The sequence below is a fragment of the Sebastes fasciatus genome, chromosome 23, assembly GCF_043250625.1.
Source record: "Sebastes fasciatus isolate fSebFas1 chromosome 23, fSebFas1.pri, whole genome shotgun sequence".
Taxonomy (NCBI): Eukaryota; Metazoa; Chordata; class Actinopteri; order Perciformes; family Sebastidae; genus Sebastes; species Sebastes fasciatus.
In genome coordinates this window covers 13453151-13470477 of record NC_133817.1, presented here as the reverse complement: position 1 = coordinate 13470477, position 17327 = coordinate 13453151, and the positions used below count along the sequence as shown (strand labels likewise).

The window sequence follows — 17327 nt, the reverse complement described above, 5'->3', positions numbered from 1 at the left end:
AAGAAATACACCAGATATAAAAATACAAGGAGATGAAGAAAACTGTTAAAAATGAATATAGTGCAGGGTAACTCCCGTAGCTTAGTCTATGAAAGTGCACTGTACGCATTATTATCTGTCCTGCATTATTATTTGTCACCCCCCCCCCCCCTCCCTAGAGAGATGGAGAGAATTTAATTATTATTAGTATTATTATTATTAATAATATATATATATATATATATTTTTTTTATTATTATTATTTTTTAATTTTTTATTTGTTCCTACCAATCTACTGCTCCACACTCCAGTCAAGTAGGTGGCGGTAATGCACCAAACACCAAAGAAGAAGAAGAAGAAGAAGAAACAAACAAACAGGTCTGCCTGCTTGTTGGTCTTCGGTTTCTCCGACAGAGTGGAGCATCCTGCCGCCTCTTCTCCCATCTCAGCTGTCATTACACCACCATCATCTCTCTCTCTAGGAGGAAACACCGTGAACAACCACCAATTCTGGGTTACCGTGGCGACTAAAACAGGTAAGCAAAGGTGTGATCCGTTCACCAGAAAGGATACTTCTTAATGCCACTTCCTAAACTATTGTTACAATGTAATTAAAGGAGTTATCTCGGCGTCCTTTAGCAAACACAGAGCAGAGAGAGAGAGAGAGAGAGAGGAGGAAGTTACCCAGCAGACAGACAGACAGAGGAGTCAACGTAACATAAAGGAGGATAAGATGGTCAGGGCTGGAGGTAAGTGCGTCTCCTTTTAACAGTTAATTAGACATGTTTATGTAGTGTTTTATAATATGTCTGCTTCCTGTTTTGTCTTCCAGGTATATTGAAGTTGGCAGCACTCATCTTTGCATTCCTCCTGGCTGTGTTTCTGGCTTTCCAGCTGCTCGAGATCAACATGGACTTCAAGCTGGCCAGTGTGATCTGTGAGTTGCATTTCCTGCAAGATGAAACTCATAATCCCCTCCAGCAGCAGCAGCAGCTGTACACATGCTTGTAAAGAGGAAACATGACACCTGGTTAATCAGTTATTGTGAAGGGGTATTGTGTAGTAATAATAGGCAAGGCAAGGCAGCTTTATTTGTATAGCACATTTCAGCAACAGGGCAATTCAAAGTGCTTTACATAAACATTCAAAAACAGTTATAAAAACATAGAAACAAAGTGTAACAAAATATGAACCATCTAAATAGAAGGAAGTATAAAAATAGGAGCAGTATATACAGTATTGACAATAAACAGACTATTAAAAAAATAGTTAAAAATGTTATTATTGGGTTCATTCTGAAAGCATAAAGAGTATAATAATTGATATATTTCTATTTATAATTATTATTATTATATAACTTAAATAATTTAATTTAATTTTTAATTTAAATGCAAATTTACAATAACAAATACAAGCTACAAAAAGGAATACAAAACAACAGCAACAACAAATAAATAATAAATAAAAGGTGACATTTTTTATTTTATTTTTTTATTTTATTAGTTCATTTGACAGGGACAATACATAGGCATTGTTACACTTAATTAAAGTGCAACCGATGCAAGGTATATAGGACTTCTAGCCATAGCTAATTTGCAGACCTTGTCCCTGGTTAGGTTTTTAAGAAGAAGGAAATAAAAAAAAGTTATTGTGAAGGGGTATTTTGTAGTAATGATTGACAAGCCAAGGCAGCTTTATTTGCATAGTACATTTCAGGGCAACCGGGCAATTCAAAGTGCTTTACATAAACATTCAAGAACATTGCGACAACAGTTATAAAAACATAAAAACATTCAATATTAGACAATAAAAACAAGGTAAAAATAAAAGCTAGGAAAGAAGCTAAAATAGAGTATGACACACAAGAGTAAAAGCTCTAGTACCGTATATAAGATCATCGTTTGATTTAATAAAAGGCAGCAGCAGCAAACAGGAACGTTTTATGCTTTGATTTAAAAGAACTCAGAGTTGGAGCTGGTCCTGCAGGTTTCTGGGAGCTTGTTCAAAATATTTGGTGCATAAAAACTGAACGTTACTTCTGCATGTTTAGTTCTGACTCTGGGAACACTAAGCAGACCTGATCCAGATGACCTGAGAAGTCTGGATGGTTCAAAACACAGCAGAAGATCAGAAATGTATTTTGGCCCTAAACCATTTTGTGCTTTGTAAACCAGCAGGATGATAGTATGCCTTGCCCCTTTTGTTGCCTCTATAGGTTGTGTTCACATTACAGAAACCAAATATGCTCATTGTCTGTCTTAGTAGAGGCGCAATATATCTGTTTCGATAGATACTTTACGTGTGCTTCCGTGTATGTACGTATATAAACTGGGAAAAGAAAGTTTGGAAACTTGTGTTTGGTGGATTATTTCTCTGTTGTTACAATGGTAATTGGCATTGTATTTTACATGGTTGGAAAGCCTTTTGTATTTACCTTCACAATGATGTCCAACTTGTAAGGATCATGCATTTGTGGGATGAGCAGCACAGCTAATTATGTGGGTAGCGCCCAAGAAACATTTGCCAAAATGCTCTGCCAATGGTAAACAGTGTATTGTCCTTGTGAATGTAAATAAACAGGCTTTCCAACGATGTAAAAATACAACGCCAATTAGCATTGTAACAACAGAGAAATAATCTACCAAACACAAGTTTCAGAATTTTTTTCCCCCAGTTTATATACGTACATACACGGAAGCACACGTGTTTACATTAATACATACAGTACAGACATTTAGGGAAGGGAACTTTCCGACAGAGCTGCATGTAAATGACGAATCACGAAAATCTCATTAAAACTTGTTTTGCTTTTCAGCGAGAGCCATGCCGGCGAATGAAGCCCGTAAGTATGCTTAAATTATTATTATTATTATTATTTAATTTTTACCAGCTCTCTAGTTTTGCTTTGTTTTGTTTTGAAAATACCAATAGCAATACCAGTGTTTAATTAGGTAACACTTCATTTTACAGGTCTGCAAATTTCATGTTAATTAGGTGATAATTAGCAAGTATTTTAAATTTCTTTGGAATTATAATAAATATTATTTATATATTATATTATATTAAAATAAAATTAAGTGTTACCTTTAATTAATAAGCCGTATGCCTCACTGTGTGGAAGTGACTGGTATCATTCTTTTATGTGTAAGGCGACATCACGTTTCACTTAAACATTGCTTTCCTAACTTTGTAAAAACAAAATGTGACCAATAAATACATAGATATACATTTATTTAATTGTTCTTTATTATTAAAGTAATAAATCGCACACCAGCAATTTGGTAAATAAATCTTCAAAATGAACAGGAATTACAATTCAAGTGTTTTCATGCTGCAACAAATTGGTAAGAACTTAAACGGGAATTAAAATCCCAGTATATAATGTGTATAGTATACAAACATAAAATTTAATTGAATCAATCTGCCCCAGCACCGGTGCGTCCCTAGTTTTGATACGTGTTCTTCCCTTTCTCGCTAAACCAGTCGAAACAAGTACGGTAAGGTAAGGTCTGTGTTTAGCTCTGTGCTTGGTATTTAGAGAATGAACAGATTCCCTTTAGGTAGAATTCAAGTCGAACCACTTTTTTTGTCTGTGTCTGCTCCTGTTTGTGGATGTGTGATCGGCCCACATGTTACCTGATACTGTGCCACCTGGTACTTGTTGTGTAAATGGAGATCTCTATTCGCAGCGACAAAACCAGTCAGGCAAAAGTGTGGGCTGTCCAAGTCGTGTCCAGCCGGACACTTCGCCTTCAGGTTGGCGAGTGGAGCTGCCAGTGTGGTGGGGCCCAGGTTCTGCCTGGAGGACAAGTTGTAAGTGAACCTTTGCCAACACGTCTGGGTTTTATTTGTCATGGTTGCTTTTGTTAGAAGAACACCTCAGCCGGTGCTTGGTTTTAAATTGAATTGCTATTCATATAGATGTAGAATAAAGCATGAACAGAACTCACTGAAACATGGTGCCTTCAAATGGGGTCGTGTTTACCGCGTTTCACGAGAAGAGTCCATGTGAGCGCCGCCCTCTTTTGGTATTCACGAGTAGAAAGTTTCCGAAAGCTCAGAGTTCACGAGACGTGACGTGTTTGTTGACGTTGTCAGAAATGGTGGAGCCCGTGGAAGTTAATTTTTCGGGAAATAATAATTTAATATATTGTCATTTTAGTCACATATTATTTTTCTTCATCATTTTATAATAGGTCTGAGGAAAATATTGATATTCCCAAACTGCCTCACCTTTTTCCCGTCATTATGCTTTTGCATTTCCTGCATTATGTTACCCATTAGCTAGCTTTGCTAAATTGTTATCCTCTGTGGCTTCTAGACGCCGACAGTAACGTTAATATTGCAGCGGTGTTCTCACGACTTAACCACTTGAATGGCGAGCATATGTGTACACGACTTCCCATTTTTGAGGGGCACCAACAGTATAGCTCATGTTTGTGGTTTTCAGGAATGCATGGTTGTCGTAGCAACTCATCTAGACATCCTTGAAGTGTTAAAGGCTAGATTCCTTTAGCTGTATTTCATAGCTCAGCAGCAGTCACCTTCAGTTTTTGTTGAAAAGTGCAGAATGTGGTGCTAAAATCCATTAGTCAGTTGACAGAAAATGAATCACGTCTTTTAATAATTGATCACTACCTGGTTCACTACCTTGTGTTTTCTATATTGTCATTCATTGTGAGAAGTTATAGTTGTTAACAAATACATTCCTAATAATATAAAGTATAGTATATCCACACGGTGTTCGTTTCTCATTGTCCTCCTTTGTTGTGTTTTAGAATCATGAGCGCCGTGAAGAACAACGTTGGGAGAGGACTGAACATTGCCCTGATTAATGGTAACGTTATCAGCCGGAGTTCCACACCTTCAAGTCAATTTGATTAATAAAAAAGCTGCTGCTGATAGCAACATAATACTGCAGCAGTGTCACACTACGAGTGCTACTTACAGATTCACATTTTGTATTATTTCATATCAGAAACAAAGGTTCGACCCAAAATGTGCCATTCCTAGTGGTAAACCTCAGATAACAGCAACAAAAGACTACAAAGTTTATACTTGTGTGAATAAAAGATGTGTACGGGGATGTTACTTAATTGATGGTTTGATATCATATTCGATTTAAGGGATATTTTTCTCCTCACAGGGAAAACAGGGGATGTTATCAAGACAGACTTTTTTGATATGTGGGGAGGAGGTGAGTACATTTCACAACCTTTTTGTTTTAGACATTAAAACACATCCAGTATATACATTGAGTTAACCATGTGTAACCTTGTGCAGAGGTGGCTCCCTTTATTAAATTCCTGAAGGAAATTGAAGATGGGACAGTTGTGATGATCGCCTCGTTTGACGATCCCGCGACAAAGTAAGGACACAACATCCCCTCGCTCACCGCTACACTTTCTCTAATATTGGCCGTGGCCGTGAAATAATACCTGTCTGCTTTTGTTCTGTAGACTTAACGATGAAGCCAAGAAGCTGATTGCCGATCTGGGCAGCTCGGCTATCAGTAATTTGGGCTTCAGAGATAACTGGGTCTTTGTAGGAGGGAAAGGCATCAAGACCAAGAGTCCATTTGAGCAGGTAACACGAACCGCAAATGTTTACGTGTTAACATCGAGTCACTTAAATGAAGTTTTTACACAGCTTGTAAGCAAACAGCAAGTATCCTTGTCTTGTAAATATTTAAAGGAGCAGCGTGTAGCATTTTGGGGGATCTATTTGCAGAAATGGAATAATATAATATGAAGTATCTTTGGTGTATAATCACCTGAAAATAAGAGTTGTGTTTTTGTGGCCTTTGAATGAGGCGTTTATATATCTACATACGGAGCAGGTCCTTTTCAAGGAGCCAACAAACAAGACTTTCAAGCGGGAGACTCGTGTTTGGGACCGGTGTTTTGTTTTGCAAGTTAGTGCCGTTTGTCTACATGTTTTGTAGTAACGGCTGTCACGAGTTTTCCGTACTGACGTAACTTGTTTCAGTACGTGTTTTACTTAGTTTACGTACTTATTTTAAAAAAAATGCTCCCCATCAAACTTCCCTAAAGAGTTCTCGCAACCTACATCAAACCTGTTTGGCGAGGTCAAAGGAGCTTGATGGGGAGAATGTAACAATTGAAAGATGACACACCAGGTTTACACAAGGAAGGGCTCTTATCTAATTAGATCCACATTCTATGTAAGATGTTCCTGTATATTCAGTAGGTGAAAGGGGAATAAAAAGGTATCTTGCGCTCGGGTGGGAAAGGGCGTTCAGACAGGAAACAGCCCCGTGTTAAAACGGTTGTGTCGAGAAGGTAACCCACAAATTGGGAAAACTTAAGCAAACTTGCAAAAACTCTTGTGAGACTCGAAGAACTATGCTTAACTTAAACCATTCAAGGTCAATGCCTGACCTTAACAAGAGTTTTGCAACTTGTGGGTTACCTTCTAGACCTGCTAAAATATTGTAGGAGGGCTGTTTGGGGGAACCATTCATCTGACAGTAATGTAATTACTGTGTATGAAGACACACAGGCCTTAAGTGTAAGCTTTAAACCAGAGAGCACTTCGGATTCACAAGCTGGTGTTTGTCATTCATCATTGTACGTATCTGATTGCAACACTAAACAGCCCAACCCTATTCCTGTTAATTGATGCAGCTTGACATTGAATGGCAACACCCTGCCTCTTGGTTCCCGTCTAACCAGGATACGGCATCACATTGCATTATAAAAGACAAAAGTGTTTTGTGTTTACCTCCTCAGCATATAAAGAACAGCGCCGACACCAACAAATTTGAAGGATGGCCCGACGTGTTGGAGATGGAGGGTTGCGTGCCTCGGAGGCAGGACTGAGCTGACGTCTCTTCTCGCTCCTCGTCCTCCTGACATTCCTGTCCTCACGAGACTTTTTAGTGGTTACACTTCTTTGGGCTGAGAAAGGTCATTTCTTTTTACAGCTCTTTACCCACCAGAATAAAGAAGTTATTAGAAGGAAAGAGGAGCAGCTGTGAAACGTCAGCCCTGAGCAGGAAAGTGAAGCTCGGACCTTCTTCCGTTTGGATACGTACAGTAGATGCTTATTGGGGTTTTGTTTGGAAGCAGTAGCTAGAGTGCATTGATTAAAAGGGACTTACCTTTGATTATTGGCATACTATGACACTTTCTACCCGTAAGGCCCGCAGATTATTGCACTGTTGCTGCTGGAACAGATTTCTTCTGATCAGATTTGTTTCCATTACCTGATCCCTGCCTTAATCTTATTCCTTTTTTTTTTTTTTTTTTAACCAACATGCCTTTGTGATTCATTTTCTTCCTTTTCAGAGTTGCATTTATTTTGAGAAAAATTATTATTAACAGGGTTTGAAGATATTTCTCATCATGATACTATATCAAAATGTACCAAATTCACTGTGAAATTTGTAAATATTTTGCTTGGAGGAGGATTTCGAAGATCCTAATTTAAATGAACATTGTAATAATATAATTTCTTAAAATAAATGATATTGTTAGCAATGCGTGTGCGAGTGGATTAAAAGTGTTTTGTTATATCTTTCTTTGTGCTAATGAGATATATGTAGTTTTCTATGTGCATATATGCAGTACAGTAGATGACACACCCTGAACAGATAACAGCTGTGGATCAACACTATGAATTTACACAACATCCAGTATCCGTATTGACCGAGGTGTTAATCATTACCAAGTTAATCGCGCCATTTTACAACCACTTCCCAACAAGTTATAGGCTGTTAGATTTTTCACCTCAGGCAGGTGTCGTTCATGTGGCTGACAGGAAGGAAATAGTGGTACCCCGTTAATCACCTGTGTCTTCCTGTCTTGTTTTCAGTTTACAGTTTCTACGAAAGTCCTTTTTAAAAGCAGTATTGAAGAAGCAATGGCGACTCCAATCACATTAAACGTATTCATTTTTCTGGGAACTGAGTTTATACTGGAAAAGCATTCATAACTCATTAAGCATTGTATTTAAGACTCAAATACTCATTAACTCGGAGACTCTTTATCTGGGCCACGTTTTGTTTTTGAAAGGGATATAACACTGCTGCTGCAGGTTCTTTTGATGGCAAGTAAAGAAAATCAATCACAAGAAGGTGGCTAAATCCAGTAATCCACCTATACTGGATATGGTATGGAATAATTTTTTTAATATTTAAAAGATGACTCACTCTTTGAGGATCCAAAAAGGCAAATTTGACCAGATTTGGAATAAATGGATAGAATTTAGAACCTCAACATGTTAGCCATGAAAAGTGATTTTGAACATTTTGTGCAGAGTGGTGTGATCTCTGGTGGAAAAAAAAACCCTGAAAGCAAATAATCCAAAATCAGTTCATAAAATAGGGGCTAACTTCACTGTCTGATTTTAAAGAGGAACTATCATGTTTATGTTCAGGTGCATACTTGTATTTTGTGTTTCTACTAGAACATGTTTACATGCTTTAACGTAAAAAACAAACAAAAAGAAAACGCTTTATTTTTCTCGTATTGGCTCTTTTCACCCTCTGTCTGAAGCGCTCTGTTTGAGCTCTGAAAAGCCCAGTCTGCTCTGATTGGTCAGCTGGCCCACTCTGTTGTGATTGGTCAACCGAACCAAACTCTTCGGACTCCGCTCCACCTCCTCTCTAACTAGCTTTGTTTGAGGGCGTGCCAAACTAGCCGCTATGCAGGTGTTATGCAAATGTGTTACTTGGTGACATCACCACATTACGGAAAAAAGGCGGGATTCAAGCGAGGCGTTTCAGGCAGTTCAGGAGCAGTGTTGCCATGAAGGAGAGTAACTCCTTTTGGTGTGGACTTTGTAACTTTGCAGACCTTTTACATGCACAAAAAATATATATAACACACTAAAGGAAAGGGAAAAAGCACAAAAGCATAATAGGTCCTCTTTAAAATATTTTATATTCCTTGCGTGCTACATTATGTTTAAAGTTACGTATATTTTGCACTTACTTTTTACATTTTAGATCAGACACTCTTACAATTAGTGCGGCTGAAATAGTCGCTCATACACATTTAAAGAAACCTTTTCAAGAAATGCACCCTCTTCTTTCCTTCATCATATCACCCTCCCGGTCTTTCTGCCGGTTTCAATGCGCTTCAAAAGAAAATCCCAATGCTCCTTGTCTCCTAATTTCACTCTGTCATGCTGTCATGTCGTGCAAGAAAGTGATGCTCGGTTGCAACATCTGCCGTCTTTCAGTTGACAAGCAGAGGGCGCCATTGCCTCATTTAATTTTGTGTCTTGTGGTTCATAGCAGTACAGTATGTGCAGTATGTGTTGTGCTTCAATAATATAAAATCATATGTCAGTGTCCTCATTAAAGTCTGTTTACGTACTCAATCACATAATCACCTGCTTGGAGATTTTATTAGCAGCAGTCACACCATCTTATGAGTGTATAATCACTAAAAAAAGTGGGGCCTGATGGGTTGAATATGAATTTGGTCTAATTTAAACTAACATTTGATATCTTTCTGTTGCATAATTCATACGCCAGATATGAGAAAAGTACATGCCGTGTGTATCACCGGAGTGTGAGAGATCTCAAGGCTCTATCGAGGCCTCGGTGTGTGTCCTTGATGCTGTGTTTGTGCATGCGACCTACGCATCAAGCGCGCATCACACGATGTTATGAAATTTTTCCGTCCTCCTACTCAGTGCGAGTACATTAACATTGCGATACCTCGGTCTCTATTCATGTGGACGCTCACATAGCACCGTAATCTGACAACTCATGGCATGTACTATCACTCATCATTCGTGTATTTCTAGTCACATATGTTGCACATGACTCCTCTCAAGGTTTCGTCCCTCCCTCTGCCAACGGATTGACCTTTCTGAGTTCCCCTCAACACACAGAGCTCTCCCTTATTCCCACTAAATGAAAAAACTCTCCCTCTGATCTCATCTGAGCCCCGAGCACGACATCCCTCTGACATCTTATATATCCCCATGTGTGTGTTTATGTAAGGGTTGAGCATTTGTTCGGCAGCTGTTCCAGCGCATATATATTGTTTATGCTTCACATTACTTGCATGTGGGCCTGAAGTCATGTTATTGTTTGCCTGTTGAAGAGAGGTTTGTGAAGCCTTTAAGAGTGTATGTTCGTGTAGGCCGAAACCTCCTCTGAGCGCCGAGAGATGAGGTGTGGGAGTGAATCGTATCTCTCTCGTCTTATATAAGACGCGCTATATGATGCATTATGTATTTCCCGTCGCATAAAACCTCTAATGATGAGGCAATCTCGTGGGAGCCCGAGGGCAAAGCTGTATAAACACAGGAGGACTATGAGGATAACGTGCTCTCACGAAAAACAGGAGACGTGGGTAAATTTTTTTGTTGTTGTTGTTATTGTAAAGAACTTCTCCCCTTCTGCAGGCTTCCCAAAATAAATCTGTCCGCTAAACAAAAGCGCTCGCCTCTCAAAGAACCTCTTAAGAGCTTAACTTTCTCATTCCCCCGTCGCTGTGGTCGACCTCCGACCTCTCACCTCTGCCCTTTCATCCCCCTAAACCAAGCCGCTCTCATGCTTCTGTTTGCTCCAAAACAACAGCTCTCCTCGACTAACCATGAAGCTTTAAATTGCATTTTCTAACTTTGTCGCCCCTACTACTGTGACTAAAACACACTCGTGGCCTTAATTACGTGCCCAGCTGACCATATCTCACATGGTGGCTGTAAAGCCAAACACTATTAACCCACTGCTGACCACGTTTTACCACAGACTGACCAAGTCCTGACTGACCTTTTCAAAAACAGTCTCTATACTTATCTTTGTGACTCTGCAGCCCCAAAATGTGCATGACTCAAACACAAGAAACTTATGAACATCATACATATCATGACCACTGGTGGCCAGAGGTGATATTACAACAGTCTGTGCTCCTGCATGCAGTGTTTTTGCAATATACTTTGTGGCCAGCAGTGACAGCACTGAGCACAAAGCTGCTTCCTCACTGTGATGTGAGGAGGAAACTCTGCAGCTTCTTTTAGTGTTGCATTGACTTTAAAGGTGAAATCCACTGATTTTACACATCAACTTCAGTTTTACTTGTCATGCTGAGTCAGTTTGTGCAAGCAATTTGATATATTTAGCATTTTACTAATCCTCTCATTTTAATTATTCTTAATGGTATCTGTTTTTAATTTCACTTATATATTTTAGCATGTAATGTCCTCTTATTGTCTCATTTTATTGCCTATCTGACCTTGTTTGAATGTGTTGCATTTTTATTGTCTTTTGTAAAGCACTTTGAGCTGCTTCTCTTGTATGACTAGTGCTCTATAAATAAAGATATTATTACTATTATTATAGTAGATTGCCTCCAAATTGATTTCATACAGTGTGATACAGATTGAAACTTTATTAGGCCTATCTCACACCATAAAGAAGAATACTTTGTCTCCCATGTGTTTGTCCCCAGGTTCCCTCTGATATCCACCCAGGTCATATTATATATTGTAGTATGAATGTCCTGGATCAAGGCTACTGGTTATTTGTGCATTCCTATATTGTCTGTAGGCTGTAACCACTCCCCCTAATCTGCCTCTTATCTGATACTGAACCCCAGACAGAGACCGGCCCTCTTGTTTACGCCCAGCTCTGCACATTAACCCTCCGCCTCCCTCAACACTTTTTCCACAAACTGTTTCTTTCCGGTTCCTCACTCTAGTCAAGTCAAGTCAGTTTTAAGTATATAGCCAAATATCAAATTACAAATCTGCTTCAAGGGGCTACAATCTGTACAGCATACGACCCCCTCTATTCTTAGACTCTGGAAACTCCTTGAAACTCGAAACCTACCCCAAACAATCTTTAACAAAAGGGGAAAAAGAGAAAACCTCAGGAAGAGCAGCAGAGGAGGGATTCCTCTTCCAGGAATGACAGACATGCGATAGATGTGGTGTGCACAGAATAGACCAAACACGGACTATAAGTACTAATGTACTAATAGTAACAGGTACAAGGCCTGAAGTAATCAAAGAATATAAGCAAATAACTAAACATTACGGCGAAAAGACAAGTTTTAAAGGGGACATATCATGAAAAACTTGATATCTAACTGTTGCATCCTGACGTTATTGGTGCCGACATGGATTACGATGTTTCTAAACCTATAGGTGCTTGAGTTCCAGGGGATGCCCCCCTAATGCTAAAGGTCTTTACACATGTTCGTGCTATGAATTCGCACGTCAATTTATTCTTTTGAACTGTTGATTTTGTCATGATTACTTTCACAAAAAACGTAAACACTACGCGGCAAAAAAGCATCACAATTTTTTTGGAACAAGGTCGATTTTCGGAGCTTTCGCACCGCGAATAAAGGCATCGACCAATTGCGTTGTGTGGAACGGGATGAGTTGCGCCTATATTTATGAAACAACAACACAGAGGGTCCTTTGTCCGAACCAAGACAGCAAATTGTATTACTCCTTTCAACCTTGACAAAGGTAGCGCAGACCAGATCAACTCCTTCCGTTCTTACCTTTCACAATAAAAGCCCTAGATATATAATATTCGCAGGCGAGTATTTCACATTTTTGTGTTGTTTATTCGTCACGCCCCCCGGTGTGTAAAGGCCTTAAGACTGCGTCGATTGTAAATAAAAAGTAATAAAGTGACTGAGAAGAAGAGTGAAGAGATTAAAACAGAAATCAAGGAGGAAGAAAGAGTAGAGGGAAATCATGATGGCGCCACAGGAAGCAGCATCACAGCGTCGAAGCAGCTATATGCAAAGGTGCAGCAACCCCTTCCCCCCCACTCAATCTTAGCAATGACCTCACTGCCCTTGTTTTCCGCCTCACCTCCAATACTATAATTGCCTCTCCGACACACAGACATACACACACACACAAATCCAGACAGCTGTGTTTACACTCAGTGGGTCTGTGGGAACTTCCTGCTGACCTCAGCACAGACAGACAAACACCAGCCGGCCCACAGACCCTCAACTGGATCGATAGCTGATCATATGGATCTTTTCACACAGTCACAATATTTCTAAGTGGACACACACACAGTCAGACTGACCCGACTTGATGGAACTATTGTGCATGGCAGTATATAACTCTAAAGTATTACCTTAAGGTCAGTTTCTTTGTTGTAGTTACAGTTACATGTGTTGTTTTTCCCACCAAGTCTTTTTCTGGGAAACCTGAAAACGTAATCAGGTTTTAACACTGTTGCATGCTAAAAGCACTGACTGAAACAGCACTAACCTTTTCACCCGTACTAATGGATAACATGGTTCATACACAAATACACACACGGCCCCTCTGGTCCTGTCTGTGAAACAAAGGTCTCATTCATAGTCATAATCATTCTGACTTTCTGCTGCTTCTAGGTTCCGGGAAGGTGAGGTGGATCAGATCACTGAAAAACAGACAACTCCCGTTTTTGATAAAACTCCCTTCAGCAAACTGGTATTTATTTAGGTGCAAACTGTGCTTTGCAAAGTTTTATTGTACTTATTCAAAGGATCATTTGTGCCATCGTAACAACAGTATCTTTACCATAGTGTAGAAGCCAATGTCAAATATGTGAATATTATCTTTCTAAACAGCTTACCCAGGTTTATTGTTTTTAGCAGTGCTTAAGAAATGGTGCTGTGGTTGTTCAGCCAGGGGAACTGAAGAAAATACAACTTGTTCTGACATGCAATTTCAGTCCAGAACCAAAAAACAAAACACACAAAAATCCAGAGATGCTCTATGAAAAACAACCATTTCTCTGATTATATTAAAAACACATGAAGAGTTTGACTTTAGATGCAATAAATAGAAATGTATCCATACATGCAGGAATACCTGATATCACGGGAAGGCGTATAAATACACAACATTTTAAGGACATTCCGTGTGTCGTGATGATGCATTTTAGGCTTTTCGTGTGTCATTTCACGCCACAGGGTTAACTTTGCGAAACGGCTTTTCACGTTGTTATACCGTGAAATGGTCAACAAAACTACGGTAACGGACGCAGTTAGGTTTAGGAAAAACATCATGGTTGGGCCTAAAATAAGTATGTAAACTAAGTAAAATACCTACGTAAACAACGTAACATAAGTACGGAAAACACGTCACAAACGTCACTGACATAACCAAAAGCCGTTGTTATTGCATGCGAAATGGGTACAAAGTGGATCCTCTTCCTATTTTAAATATAGTCCTGACTTAGTCCCGTGTTTACAAAAATGACTGATGTAAGCAAACCTTTAGAAGCATCAGAAAACATTAAGAACTTAGATTTAAATACTCGCTCGTCTCATTTCATGTATTAATAGTGTTTGACCTTTAGTGTTAGGGCATCTGTTGTGTTTACATTTGGACAAAAAGTGCATTTTATGACTTTTTGTTTTCATACCTTCAGTATCTAACCCAGTGCATTCAGAGATCAGAGCATCTAAAAGCTGTCTGGAAGAATATCATTAATGTTGCTGATGAACTTTCCCTCCCGTGACCACAAAGTCTGCTTCATTCATTATGCAACAGTGTGTCTACAGTCCAGACAACACTCTCCTCTGCTTTCCCTGACTGAGCACTATCACTCCGTAAGCTGTGATCCCTTCCCAGAGTAATGCACAGCGCTTTAGGGCGTCAGTGCACTTGCCATTGACTATCTTGTTTGCATCACCAGTATGGCTGAAATGATAATATACGTTCTGCTTATTCTAGAGGCTATAAAGGAAAGCAGGTGAGAGATTAACTTCATGAAGGAGAGCTGGGTGACGTTCAACAACCCCGTTAGAGTTGATATGTGTAACATGTGAGAGAGTTACTGACCAAATCAATGGCTTTGACAAGAGTTATTCCACTGTTATACATATATATGTGCCATCTTAAGTATCAGAATGATTACAGGTTAACTCACACAGCTGTTACTATGCCAGCTGGTACTGAGAGAGCAGAAAATCACACTATATTTTTCTGGGAAGCCAGAGCAGCCTTTTCCCATAACTACAGCCATCTCATGAATTTCATCGCATCAATTTGCATCTCGCATGCCCTTCGCTTCACAACACATACTTAAGAACAGCGTACCGTAAAAGACGGATGCAGAATTATAAACAGCACTACTCTGAGCTCATGTCATCTCAGTGTGCTCTTGGTGTGTTTGGAGCCAATTTCTCTTGCACAGTATAGCAGGGTCGACCGTAGCCTTTTTATAGCCCTATAGGCAAGGTTATATCAGCTCTAAATTATTGGCCCTGTGTGTGAATGGAGAATAATCATCCTAAAGACTCTGAGTTACGTAAAACTCTAAAATTAAGTCAAGAATATATTTATTTTTTCATTTAACATTTAGTTTTATAAGTAAGTATAAGCATGAATCACTGCCTTATACCACAGTATTCATAGCTAAGCTACTTTCCAATGTCTGTCCCCCAATGGTTTTGTGTATTAAGCCCAACAAGAAAACAATGACACAACGAAATGATCATAGCCCAAATTAAATGATCATTAAAGCAAACACGGGGGAAATAAGGGTGTAGTAAGCGAAAGCTATCCTTTCACGCAGATTTGATACAGTTTAGGATGGAAATAAAGTCAATTGTTCATTCTTTTTCCAGATGTTTCGGGTTATCTACTGATTCACTGGTGGCAACCACCCCCCTTGGTGCCCCCATGTTTGAACAAACCACAACAAAAGTGCTCTCTTTGATGCCCTTTTGGTAGATAAAACATGATAAAGTGCTCTTCCAGTGGAGAAAACGTGATGAAGTGCCCTCTAGTGTGCCCTTCCAGTGGAGCAAACGTAATGAAGTGCCCTCTAGTGTGCCCTTCCAGTGGAGAAAACGTGATGAAGTGTCCTCTAGTGTGCCCTTCCAGTGGAGAAAATGTGATGAAGTGCCCTTTAGTGTGCCCTTCCAGTGGAGAAAACGTGATGAAGTGCCCTCTAGTGTGCCCTTCCAGTGGAGAAAACGTGATGAAGTGCCCTCTAGTGTGCCCTTCCAGTGGAGAAAATGTGATGAAGTGCCCTTTAGTGTGCCCTTCCAGTGGAGAAAACGTGATGAAGTGCCCTCTTGTGTGCCCTTTTTCAAGAATGGCAGAATTACCCACCCGCCTCCTAAAAGATCATAACAAAGATCAGAACCTCCACAACCACAGATAAGAGCCAGCGGATTGAACAAGTTCTTTAAGATGAAAACACCCCATACAGAGTTTGTCTGTTCTGGATATTGTTCAACTTTGAACCAGTTCCTGCACCAGCAGCCGTGCGTGCAACCTCAGAAACATAACCATGTGGACAGTGAAAATGATGTGTGCAGGGGAGCCCCCCCCAGACAAGGGAGGGGTCCTCAGCCACGGGTCGGCTCTGCTATGTGGTTTTCACTGTAGGCGATGTGTTAGATGGTGTCCATATGTGGAGAGAGAGGCACTATGCATTCATACAGTAGTTGTTTCCATGGATATATTGTTCACTGTCCTTTTACAGCCTTGAAAACAAGACAGATGTAAAATTGTTTTACACTGAATTTGAACCTATTTTCTACTCTACAGCAAAGTGTAGATTTCTACAGCAACCGCAGGGAAATCACATTAGCTGTGACCTTGTAAAAGTGTGAAATCTCACTGTATCGCATTGCTTTTGACGTGGTTGTTTCTTTCTCCTGGAACAAAGCGTAGTGAATCCCACCTTGTGACCATCTTTATCAGTTCTCTATCTGAGGTCAACAGGAAACTATTTGGAATTCATAACTTCAGAAACAATGGACCTTTAACATTATAAAAGCTACACAACTCACATGGCATAACAAGCAGAGAATCAGAGTGAGGAGGAGGTGCACGGATCAGCTTATCATAAACGGTGTTTAAAGTAACAGCGTGTGGCTGATTTGATTCTCTTTTAGCCCTCTAAATGTTCTCATGTGTTAAAATAAACACTGTAATAAATCTATGGTATATTGTGCGTGCTATATATACAGTATATATTTAACGTGGCGTTGCCTCCACGGCAGTTTTATTTTGTTAAATACAATTTTTCTAACATTCGAAATGAAATGGTTTCCATAAAGGAACTGTTTTGACTGGAAGAGACCTCAGAGCTGAGAGCGGACTGAGTAAACAAAGTCCACTAATGGCAGTCATGTTGCTTTACCATTTGTGCGTGCATACTTTGCGATCCTGCCAAGCCAACTGTATAGGTGACGGTATTTCACAGTTTCCCTCCCGCTGTACAAACGCTGGACTGTCTGCTGGGTGTTTTTGCTTCCATAAAAGGGATGCAGGTGTGCGGGTTTGACCTGTACCTACACCTCATAGTATGCCCCTACACACACACACACACACACTCACACACATTTAGATCCTATGAGAGTTGTGTTGCCTCACACTCCCGG

The 17327-nt window shown here is 39.7% G+C and overlaps 1 protein-coding gene across 4 annotated transcripts; it reads left to right on the top strand.

The window, feature by feature from the left end:
- Positions 1–292: 292 nt before the first annotated feature.
- fam3c (FAM3 metabolism regulating signaling molecule C) lies at positions 293–7481 on the top strand. Of its 4 annotated transcripts, none has more exons than XM_074625374.1 (10): positions 293–515; positions 597–728; positions 812–916; positions 2795–2821; positions 3669–3792; positions 4758–4816; positions 5126–5176; positions 5263–5347; positions 5439–5565; positions 6732–7481. In XM_074625374.1, the coding sequence occupies exons 1-10, from the start codon at positions 308–310 to the stop codon at positions 6819–6821; spliced, it is 1008 nt and encodes a 335-aa protein (XP_074481475.1). In that variant the 5' UTR covers positions 293–307; the 3' UTR covers positions 6822–7481. The 4 variants fall into 4 exon arrangements, with proteins under 4 accessions (XP_074481475.1, XP_074481476.1, XP_074481478.1 ...); XM_074625375.1 differs by having other exon boundaries at positions 293–525; positions 619–728; XM_074625377.1 differs by having other exon boundaries at positions 377–515; positions 619–728.
- The last annotated feature ends 9846 nt before the right edge of the window (positions 7482–17327 follow it).

What these genes read in the sequence shown, in the direction of transcription:
- fam3c (XM_074625374.1), top strand. Translation starts at nt 308, where the DNA reads ATGCACCAAACACCAAAGAAGAAGAAGAAGAAGAAGAAACAAACAAAC. An exon ending in GAACATTGCCCTGATTAATG is followed by an intron (nt 4,817 to 5,125) that starts GTAACGTTATCA and finishes TTCTCCTCACAG; the next exon opens with GGAAAACAGGGGATGTTATC. An exon ending in CCAAGAGTCCATTTGAGCAG is followed by an intron (nt 5,566 to 6,731) that starts GTAACACGAACC and finishes TTACCTCCTCAG; the next exon opens with CATATAAAGAACAGCGCCGA.